General features: G+C 41.7%; 1 protein-coding gene across 2 annotated transcripts in view; it reads left to right on the top strand.

Moving 5' to 3' along the window:
• The first annotated feature begins 5,486 nt into the window (after positions 1-5,486).
• The window catches only part of tafa5l (TAFA chemokine like family member 5, like), a 40,947-nt gene continuing 33,136 nt past the window's right edge, over positions 5,487-13,297 (top strand). Inside the window, exon 1 of one of the 2 annotated variants that reach the window (XM_014146138.2) lies at positions 5,487-6,209. In XM_014146138.2, the coding sequence (XP_014001613.1) occupies positions 6,107-6,209 (103 nt within the window). In that variant the 5' untranslated portion in view covers positions 5,487-6,106. The remainder of the gene's footprint in view (positions 6,210-13,297) is intronic. The other variant, XM_014146137.2, reaches the window with a different exon arrangement.

The following is a 13,297-nucleotide window of genomic DNA, read 5'->3' as shown; positions in this document are numbered from 1 at the left end:
ACAGAAATAAAGCCCAGTTCAAAGAGAACTAAACTCCTTAGAACCCCACTTTGTTATGAGGGGCACGTGTGTCCGCTTTGTAATTGCGGAAGGGCCTTCTTGCTGCTTGCGGATTTGTTTGTGTTTACCTTTCAAGGTCCGCTGCATCTTAGAAGGACAGATGTTCCCGTCCCTTTGCAGAGAGATTGTCAACATGGCTATCACTCCAGCGGAGCAGAAAGAGGGCCATTCTGTTTGCTGCCTTGCCCATAGAAGAAAAAAACAGAAGGAAAGTATTCATAGTAATTGCCAAATAAAAATTGGTGTGGATCATGGGTGTTGGAGTTGTTGTGAGGTCGAGCAGAGTGTTGGTGGTGTAACCAGGGAAGAGACTGGGCTATGTAGGGTTGTTGTATAAACAAGAGCATTAGAGCATGAGAGCTTTCACGCTATTGAAATATTGAGTTTAGTGCCTTGCTGAAATATTCATTTTAGTGCCTTGCTCAAGGACACAATGGCAGTGGTTGGTACAGGCATAAGACTATTGGTCCGCATGTGGGTTTGGGCCTATTTTATCAATAACAATCCATCTCTGTCTTATTTTAGTGTCTTTCAACAGTTCCGTGAGTCTGGTACACAAGATAATACATGAGTCTGGTACACAAGATAACACTAAAAATTGGGGGTTCAACAAGGGTTCTTCTAAGATCCTCAAAGTTCTTTGAATAACCTTAGGGTTCTTGGCACTGAAACTGGCCCCCAAAAGGTTCTTCCAAGAACCCCATAGGAGGTGGGATTCATCGAGGAAACTTCCTTAGATGGTGGGGTTCTTGCAGGAACCTAACTGCCCAAATGAAACATTTGGATTTGAATTTGAAAGGACAGCAGGTGCTGGCACTTAACTGAAAAATGTTAAGAGCTCCTCAATTTAAGGTAAGGTTTGTCCCTTGTACGAACTAACTTGAAATTGTTTTATGATGATACCATCTATCTTTTCATATTTGTGAAAATCTTTATAAAACAGAAAATGGACACAATTCAATGGATATCAATCAATAGGTAAGAATATGTAGGCTATACGAATATGTTGAAGGCTAGCTGTATTGGGTGCAGATGACTGAACTGGTCTCTTTTGTGTCTGTGTCTGCAGGTATACAGACAAGGAGGCATACAAATGTATGTCAATTGGTATTGGTATGTTGTGCAGATCCCTTACCTCTTCAATGAATATCCCATAGGCCTCTACATTATGGACAAGGTATGTGTATGGAAACCATTATCAAAACAGTTTTTTTCATTCACATTTACCACAAAAACCATACTGTTGTGTGCATGTTTTGTTAATCATCTGTATAATTATTATTTTTTTGGATTGAGACTTCACTCTCTCTACACATCTGATGAATTTAACAGGAAACCTGTTCAATCACCATACACTGTAAAATCATCCTAGCTTTGGATAAGGAGAACATCAACACATTAACATCAACATGCCAGATATACCCATTGGACATGGGGCTATGCTGGGAGTTTACCTCATATTTTATTTTTATTCTGCTTTACCACTAAAATCATAATGAGAACTAAAACACTGTGTTATTGTTATGCGTATTAATAATAATAATAATAACAGGGGAGGGGGGTAGTTCAAAAATGAACCCCAAAATGTTCTTTGAGGATCCATTAAAACGGGTTCTTTGAATAAACATAAGTGTCCTTTACCTTAATGTTGTCACAGTGTAGTTCATCCTAAGATCCATCCCTGTAAGAGTGGGTGAATATATCTGAACTGAGACCACCTTTCCATCTGCTAATACAGACCAGACTGACTGACTGGTCGTATATAGCGGAGGACTGAATTATAGGTCTGGTACTCAACAGCCAGGGAGTTTTAATGGTGGTCATTTAGAAGATAGTGGCATCTACAGAGCTCTAAATCTGACCGGGTAACACACACACCACACCACATACACACGAACACACACAACAGGCTATTTCTGTACATTCTGTTCAGAATGTTCCAACACAGTATAATCAGTTATCTGGAGATGTTGCTATGACCACATTGTTGATCTTCTGACTCCACTGTGGAGGGATAAAAACGCAGGCCCACTGTCTTCAGAGACATTGTGTTCTTCCATGTGCTCTACCTCAGTGGTTCTCAGATCTCTCCTCGGGGCCCTCAGATGTTTCACAATTGTATTCTAGCCCTGGTCTAGCACGCCTGATTCATTCATCAAGGGCTTGATGATTATTTGACAAGTTGAATCAGGTGTGCTCGCTCTGGAATAGATAAAATACATGGAACAGCTGTGGTCTCCGAAGGAGAGGTTCGAGAAGCTCTCCAATGCCCAGTGCATTGTTCTGTTGTCCCATCTCATCTCTCATACACCTTATGTCTGAATAGGAAAATTCCCAACATGGCCAATATTTTTTTTTTCTTTATCTCCCTGCTCCTCTGGGCAATGGAGGTTTGGCATAAAAAATATCGTCTTAATTAGACAATTTTATCCAAAGAATGTGATTCATCGCCTGTTCTCACAAAGGAATTAGGGAAGACATTTGGCTGTGTGTCTGTGTGTGCATGTGTTGAGTGTGCGTCTCTCTGTGTGTTGAGAGAGAGTGTTCCAAAAAAGGTCCAGTTGCCAGGACCACAAATACAAATTCCATCTAGACACCGTTGCCCTAGAGCACACAAAAAACTATACATACCGCAGCCTAAAAATCAGCACCACAGGTTACTTCCGGCAAGAAGGGCCTTGAATCGGTTATAGAACCCATTGCCCTTTATGGTTGTGTACTCTGGGGTCCGCTCACCAACCAAGAATTCACAAAATGGGACAAACACCAAATTTAGACTCTGCATGCAGAATTCTGCAAAAATATCCTAGATGAACAACGTAAAACAAAAATAATGCATGCAGAGCAGAATTAGGCCGATACCCGCTAATTATCAAAATCCAGAAAAGAGCCGTTAAATTATACAACCACCTAAAAGGAAGCGATTCCCAAACCTTCCATAACAAAGCCATCACCTACAGAGAGATGAACCTGGAGAAGAGTCCCCTAAACAAGCTGATCCTGGGGCTCTGTTCACAAACACAAACAAACCCCACAGAGCACCAGGACAGCAACACAATTAGACCCAACCAAATCAGGAGAAAACAGCAAGGTAATTACTTGACACATCAAAAATAATTAAAAACGAAGCAAACTAGAATGCTATTTGACCCTAAACAGAGAGTACACAGTGGCAGAATACCTGACCACTGTGACTGACCCAAACTTAAGGAAAGCTTTGACTACGTACAGACTCAGACTTACTATTGAGAAAGGCCGCTGTAGGCAGACCTGGCTCTCAAGAGAAGACAGGCTATGTGCACACTACCCACAAAATGAGGTGGAAACTGAGCTGCACTTCCTAACCTCCTGCCAAATGTATGACGGTTTTAGAGACACATATGTCCCTCAGATTACACAGATCCACAAAGAATTCGAAAACAAACACAATTTTGATAAACTCCCATATCTACTAGGTGAAATACCACAGTGTGCAATCATAGCAGCAATATTTGTGACTTGTTGCCACAAGAAAAGGGCAACCAGTAAAGAACAAACACCATTGTAAATACAACCCGTATTTATGTTCATTTATTTTCCCTTTTGTTCTTTAACTATTTGCACATAATATGAAACTTTTGTGAGTGTAATGTTTACTGCTGAGAGAGAGCAAGTCAGATAGATGGGATGGGAACATTCTAACTCAAGGCTACTCGTGTACACACTTTCCGATGGAAATCCTAGCTGACATGTAGCCTAAATGCTGCATAGCCTGTACGAATTGACTCCTTGGAGGGGAAGCGATTCTCTTGGGATCTATTCTTTTCTCCCTGTCCCGTCAAAACAGGTTAGACATTGCCTATTTATTTAGCGATATAGTCGGTGGATGACCAAGAGTTGAATTCGGTGGACTTGGCAATATGATTGAATCACAATAGACTACAGACATTTGTAGCGCTGCTGTTACTGGATCACAGAAAAAATGCATGAGATAAAATCTAGCTCATTCACGCGACAAGACTTCGACAGAGATTGACATACCGATAGCCTATTTTTAATCCTCAATCTTGGCCAAATAATTCCAATAACTGACAAATGCAATAGTATATAGCCTTGGACTTTTGTGAGTGTAGCCTAATACAAAACAAATCTGACAAAACAGCACTTTTGATTAAGCGGCCTTTATTTGCAGTGTTGGGGAAGCTACAGTACTCTGAAACCAAGCTACCAATTATTTCACAATGGAAGAAGTTAAGCTAAACTAAAGCTGCCCTTAATAAAAATATAGTTTACTGAACTAAAGTGATTTTGAAGTAGTTCACTACATCCAAACTATGTGAAACATATCTCTGAAATGTCATAGACTACAAATTGCAAGAACAGCTCACTCTGGAGTCAGAATGTGTAATTTAGTCTACTGAACACAAAAACAATGTTTCAAGTGAGATTTAGGCAGTTCTAATGCCGGAAAAAGAAAGGAAATGCATGCCTACTTCACCCATATTTGCTTTTATTTTTGCAAAAAAAGTAGTGTGTAGTTCCAGTAGTTACCACTGCAGAAAAGTAATTAACTACTGAAAACACTACCAAGATATGAATTTAGTTAAAGGATCAATGCACCCGTTCTTATTTCAATATCAAATAATTAATGGGTAAAAATTAAGTACCTTATTGTGATTGTTTTCTATTAAAATGGTCAAAAAATTTACAAAAATAGCTTCTTGGCAAAGAGTAATTTCTCAAGCAAGTATTTTGCTAGGACTGTCTGGGGGTGGTCTGAGTGGCAGAGATAACCAGCTGTTATTGGCAGAGAGGTTTGTAACTCTCTTTCCCGGGGGCAACTTTGGTTTTAGAAGTGGGGGGGGCCATCATTAATATATATATTTTTTATCCAGATGGATTAACACTCCAAACAGCCTAACCGACCGCTCGGAGGCATCCGCATGGTCCTAAAGCACACTGTTACCTCGTTATGTATCACATTCGAATTATAAAACTGGGGGGACAAAAATGCAATTTCAGAATGTGGGGGGGACATGCCCCCCGTCCCCAGTGAAAGTTGCACCCCTGCTCATTCTTATTGGTCTAATAACTAAAGGCAGGCCAAAACTCCATCCCACCAAAACAGGCTGAAATTTCAGGTGGTCTTTTCAAACAGCTTTTACACTAAAAGGGCATTATCATAATTTTCACAATTTCACAGTAGGCAATTATTCCAACCTCATAGTGTGGAAATATGCAACACAGAAAATCAAGTTTTTGACTTCAGTGGGCCTTTAAAACTACCACCAAGCTACTGCAAAATAATGTAGTTAAATTAGGCCTAGGCTACTAGTTGAACTAGGCTAAATGTAGTCCACTACTCCCAACACGGTGTATTTGTGACCTTTAGGATTTTATGTTGATGTTTATTGCAGTCTATTGCATAACTAGACTATATCCTGTTTTGTTTTGCAGTAGCCGAACTTCTATTTTTCTTGGCCTTTCAACTAAAGAAACAGTGAATATGAGCTAGTGCGTCGTCGTAGGAAATTCTCGCTCAAGCGCAAAGAAGCTGACGATGCTTGCGGAGGTCTTGGTGTTTGCCTCCGCGTCTTGCAGTAGTAGGCTGCTTGAACTCTAGAGTCTTTCGATCTGCAATCCGTGAATGGATAAACCATACGGTATATGGAATAAACCTGGAACTTCCACCAGGGATTATGAAGAGTATTAACTTCATATCATATGGTGATGTTTCGTGAGAATCCTCTCCTGACTCCTGTATGTCGTTTGAAACTTGCCAAATGGACATCTCATTTAGATTCAACTTGGGCTGCTATGAAGCTTCGATCGGCGTTGCACTCACTGCAAATCATTGACAGTCACAGAAAAAGATAAGAAGGGAATTTGCTAATAAGGGATCGTGTCAATCATAGGCTACTCTATTGAACTGTCCTCCACTCATTTACAGCGGAAAATAGATGCCAACGGCGGGCTATCGAAACACCATAGGAATAAGTCTTCAACCATTTGAACACCACCTTAAAAGTGGGAAAAACGAGGGATAAACCGAGACGCGGGAGAAAGGATGCAGTCGGGAAAGGGAATGAAGAACCTCTCGGCAGGTGGAGGAGCGTCGCTCTGCTGTCTGTTGCTCCTGTGGGTCATCTACTCCCATCTCCTGAGAGAGGGTAAGTGCATCTACATGATGCGATGCAATGCATGCCACGGTTAGGCTACTCTTCTTACTGGAATTTCTAATGCAAGGAGACAGGACAGCTACACATGGATCATTCATTGTCTTGATACTGTTTGATCTCCGTGTATAATTGTTGTTACAAAATGTTGTTGTTTTGCTTTGTTTTATTGCATTTTACATTAAAATGACCCTCTCTTGGGTTGGTATTCTAGACCAGGGATCATTCACTAGATTCAGCCTCGGGACGATTTTTTTCTTGAGCAGATGGTCTGGGACTGAACATAATTCCAAATAATTTGTAAACTGAAAATTTACCGCAAGAACCCCAACCGATATAATATTTGACTAAAACATAATCATTTCAAACCTTGCTTACACTTTAATATAAGATCACACGTCTCTCTATTATGCTTGGGAATACTGTACTTGGAAACAGATTTCCAAAATGTAAACCACTTGGAGCTGATTTCCTGGTGTTTTTACAGTTTTTAATGTCCAACAATGAAAAAAAAGATTTAATAATAATGATCAATTTTCAAAAATTGCTTAGAAATCTTGGGAGGCATAATAAAACCACCCCTGGGCCTGCCCGCAGCCACTAGTTGTCGAGTGTGTTAGGGGATTATTTGTTAGGCTACTCAAAAGATGCTCCTGTCATGTATTCTGTGGAGGATCCCTGGCTATGATGAAGCCTATATATTTGACCATTAGCCCAAGTCTATTATTCTTCATCATGTGCCTTATGATTTCATACCAGTTTATATGAATTCCTTGCCATGCCATGACAGTAGTAGTCTACCCTGTTGAATTATGTATGGACTAGTAGTGCAATTACACATTCACTCATCCACAGAATGGAAAGCAAAAACACGTTTCCCTCTGCTACATAGGCTCCTGCCCTGAACTAAACCAATTTGGAACTCTGTAGTCTTATCTAACAGAGCTTAGAACCTGGTTATTCAGGTTATTCGGGTTATTTATTACTACCTTGCTTATGTTCTTCTCTCTGGTTCACAAGGCAAATGTCTATGTTTTCCTCAGCTCCTCCTCTCTCAAACCAATGATATCAAAATGATTGACAAAAGGATGCTGTCTTTAAGTCTATTACAATAATAATGATGTTGAAATTATTCATGAATAACCTTGTTATGGACGTGTAGAAACGAAGCAATCAATGTAGTTTCATTTTTCACAACCCACTCCCGTTCGGTAAATAATTGAAGCTACAGAAAAACCCCCAGGGTATGTCTAAAGGCTTTGTATAGCATAGACCTACATAACATCTTCATATGAACTACATAGATTCTTCACGGATCATTTATACCCTAGACTCTACAGTATAAACCCCTGAACTATGGAATACTATGGCCTGCCCTCAGGATACTGATCAAACCTGCACTTTGACCTTCTCTCTATGTACAGTAGTTCAGCTTTGGGATAAATTACTAGGTTGTTATTCTCCACCAACCAAGAAAGATTCACAGTCACAAAGATCAGGATGTCCTTTGGCAGCCATGTTGATTATCTGGATACATTGTTTAGACTTCTCTTTGTGTCGATCCCAAATCAACCACTTGTCCCTACCCGCTATGGACTTGTGGAGATTTGAGAGGGGTAGATATGGTATGATATGGTTGTAGCTTCACTTTACCCTCTGATTGCCTAGATGGAAATAATATCCATATCGCTTTACACCTGTCCAGTCCTCTCAAATCTCCACACCTTCATAGGGGTAAGTATAGGGGTTGATTTGATTTGGGCGCTCCTCCAGCATTTGAAGTCTTCTCAAGTTTCCCGTCACTCAAGTCAGATACATGTATACCTCTGCCTCCCTATTGTACGACGGTGCACATATCTCAATCACACCTGACCATGCACAGATACTCACTCAGTGCTCCTAGGTCCGATCTCCACCTCCCTGGGTGGCCCCTGGTAGCCTAACAAAGAGAGGTCTTGGAGGCAGGGGCGGTCGTGAATCCTGCCATGACTGGCTGCATCGCCTCCCCTCCATAGCGGCACCATCTGTCACAGCGACAGGAAATCAAAGTACAGTAGCCTGGCCTTCTCATGCCATTGGGCCCCGGCCCCACACAGATGGATGGCCTGTCAAGCTCCTCTCCGTGCTCGCCAGTTTATTCAACGCTAAATTTGGAAATGTCTGGATTTCCCTCACCAGAGCCAATTCCACCAGTTGTTCAGTGGACCAGCAGCTCCCCTCCCTCTTCGCTTTGTCAACCTCACCCCCGTTGTTGTGTATATGGGTCAGAAGAGAGAGAGATTTTTGAGGTGGAGGTGTGTGTTTCTTGGACTGTATCTGCATCAAATGTGGTGATGATGGAAAGGTAAGTTTGTCACTTTAGCCAGTGGCAGATTTAGGTATAGGTGACATGGGCAGCCGCCCAGGGCTACATCTTGCCGGGGACGGCACGGGGCGCCCGCACAAAACATTTGGAATGGTGACATTTGCACATCGGTTTTCTATCGCTCATTTGCACGTCACGTCAATGATATCATGTCACCGTGTGGGACTGCGGGTCAATTAACCTTGTCGGAGTGGGCGCCCTGATTCTAGTTTGTGAGCTAGGCAGGCTACTGCCTGAAAGGTCTCCCACTCAGAAGTACGAGATGGAGAGGGGGACAGGGGTAGTTTGACCTCAGGTCTTCCCACTGGAAGCCCGAGGTAGGGGGAGCGGGGGAATCTATCAAATAGCGCACCTCTAACTTTGTACAGTACTAATGCAATTAGTAAAATCAGTCACACTACGAAATGCTACCAAATAAACCACAATTCATTCATAATACTGTGAATATATAGTTTCACAGACACATTGTTGCATTTTTTTCTGGTTTGTGCAAAATCGTTAAAAATGATATAAAACCAGTCTGCACACCACCACGGTGAATTGGTTTAGTGTTGACTCTTGGTTGACAGTGTTGGGGGATGGGTAATGTGTTGATGCTCGGGTGCCAAATCAACACAAATGTGTTTCTTTTTGTCTTCGTTACTTCTTTTTGATATTTATGGGTCTTATTTTTGTATATATTTTAATATTTATATAGTTTTAAATGTTATGATTATTTATTTGTGTTGTTCCAAATGTCTGAATATTTGTTTATTTTTGGGGGGGCCGTGGGGGTTGAAGGGGGGGTTCGCCCAGGGAGCCATACAAGCTAGAATCGCCACTGACTTTAGCTGTGGGGTTACAACAGCGTGTTGTGCTTCAGCCTACTAGGTCCATTGTATTTGTCCATTTGAAGCTCAGTGGAGAAGGCTTTGTGAAATTGATAGGAAGATTTCAGTCTCCTCCAGAAGTTCTGTTCAGTGGTTCAAGTTACAGGGGGGGGCGGTTTTGCTCCATAAATTGTGAGTAAACCACTACTCCTGTTTTGATAGGTAATGAAGTCATAAAACTATGGGGATGTTTATGGAAAAATGAAAAGGGTTTTACGGCAAAATCAATGTTGCTGCACGCCAAGGCCCATATTTCACAGGTCCCTGAATAGCATCAGCTGTTTGCCTTCCTCTGGGTTGAGCGTTGAGTTATTTTGTTTGTGGAATGCATTGGAGGTTCAAATTGTTGATGTCGGGGAGAATGTGGGTGAAACGTTATTGTCCTAGTCTGTTTCCTGTCATCAGCCCCAGTCTTTTTGATCGACTCTATTCTATGAAAGGACCTCCCTCCTGCATTTTAAAGGTATAGTTTACCCAAATTACAAAAAGAAACATAAAAATACCTCCTTCCCTAAGAAAAGTATGATCCAGGAGAGATTTAAATCCACAATCTGGGCTTGGATTACTTTTATGTTAAAAGCATTGATGACCAAAAACCAAAGAGAATGATTGGCCCCTACATACTCTTGAGTGTTATGGGTAGGCTATGAGCTTACTCTTATTTTTATTCACAAATCATTCCAAAGTCATTTGGAAATCAAATGACTCAGCTTCACGGTCCTCTTTGAAGTGGGGGCATGTATACAGTAGGGCTGCTGGTTTGAAGTGGGGGCATGTATACAGTAGGGCTGCTGGTTTGAAGTGGGGGCATGTATACAGTAGGGCTGCTGGTTTGAAGTGGGGGCATGTATACAGTAGGGCTGCTGGTTTGAAGTGGGGGCATGTATACAGTAGGGCTGCTGGTTTGAAGTGGGGGCATGTATACAGTAGGGCTGCTGGTTTGAAGTGGGGGCATGTATACAGTAGGGCTGCTGGTTGTGTGCTTTCGATTGCTGAATCACGTGATCTCAACGTACAAGGTATGAGACCAAGATATTGTCACACATGCAGATGAAGTTACATAGCGGTAGTTTGAACTGCAGCCAGCCATGTCATCATGACTAAAAGATGTGCATTAATATGTTGGAGCGCTCCTTTGGCCTACTTGCTTACAACAGGAACTCATAGTGGGTGACAGTAGGTTGAACAGCACAGGCACAGGCACAGGCACAGGCACAGGCACAGGCACACACACACACACACACACACACACACACACACACACACACACACACACACACTCACACCAGCTGGTGTCCTTTAAAATATGTGTTAATCTACTGTAGGGAATTCAGTTATTAAATTTATTGTCAAATGTCCATGTTTTTTTTCTTAGAATGCACTCATACATTTTCTAATGGTATCAGGTATATATTTTATATTTTGTGTTAAAATAAAGAAAATGATATGTGCCTAATTTGCATAAATACACTGGATGTATTTGTATATAACATAAAGAGGTGGAACAGGGCTGCAACTACAAGACTTCCTCTGTCTAGGCCTACCTGAACTCACCTGCTCTGTCTAGGCCTACCTGAACTCACCTGCTCTGTCTAGGCCTACCTGAACTCACCTGCTCTGTCTAGGCCTACCTGAACTCACCTGCTCTGTCTAGGCCTACCTGAACTCACCTGCTCTGTCTAGGCCTACCTGAACTCACCTGCTCTGTCTAGGCCTACCTGAACTCACCTGCTCTGTCTAGGCCTACCTGAACTCACCTGCTCTGTCTAGGCCTACCTGCACTCACCTGCTCTGTCTAGGCCTACCTGCACTCACCTGCTCTGTCTAGGCCTACCTGCACTCACCTGCTCTGTCTAGGCCTACCTGCACTCACCTGCTCTGTCTAGGCCTACCTGCACTCACCTGCTCTGTCTAGGCCTACCTGCACTCACCTGCTCTGTCTAGGCCTACCTGAACTCACCTGCTCTGTCTAGGCCTACCTGAACTCACCTGCTCTGTCTAGGCCTACCTGAACTCACCTGCTCTGTCTAGGCCTACCTGAACTCACCTGCTCTGTCTAGGCCTACCTGAACTCACCTGCTCTGTCTAGGCCTACCTGAACTCACCTGCTCTGTCTAGGCCTACCTGCACTCACCTGCTCTGTCTAGGCCTACCTGCACTCACCTGCTCTGTCTAGGCCTACCTGCACTCACCTGCTCTGTCTAGGCCTACCTGAACTCACCTGCTCTGTCTAGGCCTACCTGAACTCACCTGCTCTGTCTAGGCCTACCTGAACTCACCTGCTCTGTCTAGGCCTACCTGCACTCACCTGCTCTGTCTAGGCCTACCTGCACTCACCTGCTCTGTCTAGGCCTACCTGAACTCACCTGCTCTGTCTAGACCTACCTGAACTCACCTGTGCTGTCTAGACTGTTCTGTTGCATAATTCAACAAGTGTGTCAATAGCAGGATACCGTTGGATTAAAACATCAACAGGCTTGGCTCTAGATTACACCTATCCAAACATACTTCACATTGTTTGCGAGATCAAACATGATCACTATAATCCGAGGTGTTCATTTTTGAAAGTTGCTTTCATTTCAGCGCATCTAATTTGTAAACATTTCAACTGTAGCAAATTCTAACTTCTTGCAATTCCACCAAAAAATGAACACCCATCAAAATAAAGTTGTCTTCTCTTTCTTGCGATGTAAGTGTTGAGATTGTGTGTTAAATCCCAGACCAAGCTTTAGCGATCTTATAGATCCAACGGAATGACATTGTATTCCATTGAGCCCATTTCAGCCATTACCAGGGTGTTTGACAGGTCATTACAAACTTTTCCGCGGTCGTAAGGTTAACGGGGGAAAAAAACAGGCACAAGCAAGAGTATGAAAGAGTCGCGGGAGTAAAATGAAAGCAATCAATCAAGCGAGATTTAAGAGACAAGTGGATTCTGCACCCTTCAAACACAGGAAATAAATAGCTGAAGACAGATCCTCAGGTGGGCGGGGCATGTGCATTGTTCTTCAAATACTGAGCTATATTATATGCAAAAACATTTTGGGGAAATTCTTTTATACTAATACAGTTGCTCAAAGAAAGAGATTTTGTTGAACAAGTTATCTTTTTTTTCTTCAAAAAGGTTGGGGTCATAATTGATTACAGATAATCCGGAATGAGTCATGAATAATGATGAGTGAGAAAGTTACATGACGGTCAATGATTATACCCTGATTAAATGCTAACCTCCCGTTATTGTAATGGTGAGAGGTCAGCATGTCTTGAAGGTATGACCTTTGACCCTCTGTAACTTTCTCACTCATTATTATTCACGATTCATTCAAGATTATCCGTAATCATGGTAGCATCCACATTAATGTAGAAATGTTTAGAAACACATTCTATTCTTATTTACAATAAAAGTGACTCCAAAATGACACAATACATTATTTACCATTCATTTCTATTGGGCACAAAATAATCAGAAACACAACCAAAACTAACTGTAAACGCATCCAACACGTTTGTAGAGTCACAGGCATGATGTAGTTATTGCATGTTAGGAACATGGGAACAAATACTAAACTTTTGACTACTTTATTTATAAGAATCTTTAGGGGTGTCAATAATTTTGACCTCTACCTTTTTGAGAGAAAACAATGATTACTTAAACAAAATCTCTTTCTCAGAGCAATTGTATTAGTATAAAATTATTTAATTTCAATTTTTTTTGGGAGCATACAATATAGCTCAGTATTTAAATGTTTTATTTTCTACGGTCATAATTGCTCATCTTTATCAAGGGTGTCAATCATTTTGGACCCCCACTGTATATACAGTATATCATACACAAACACACAAGCCGT

The sequence above is a fragment of the Salmo salar genome, chromosome ssa15 (genome assembly GCF_905237065.1).
Source record: "Salmo salar chromosome ssa15, Ssal_v3.1, whole genome shotgun sequence".
Lineage (NCBI taxonomy): Eukaryota > Metazoa > Chordata > Actinopteri > Salmoniformes > Salmonidae > Salmo > Salmo salar.
The sequence above is the reverse complement of the archived record's forward strand: the minus strand, read 5'-3'. Positions and strand labels throughout refer to the sequence as shown.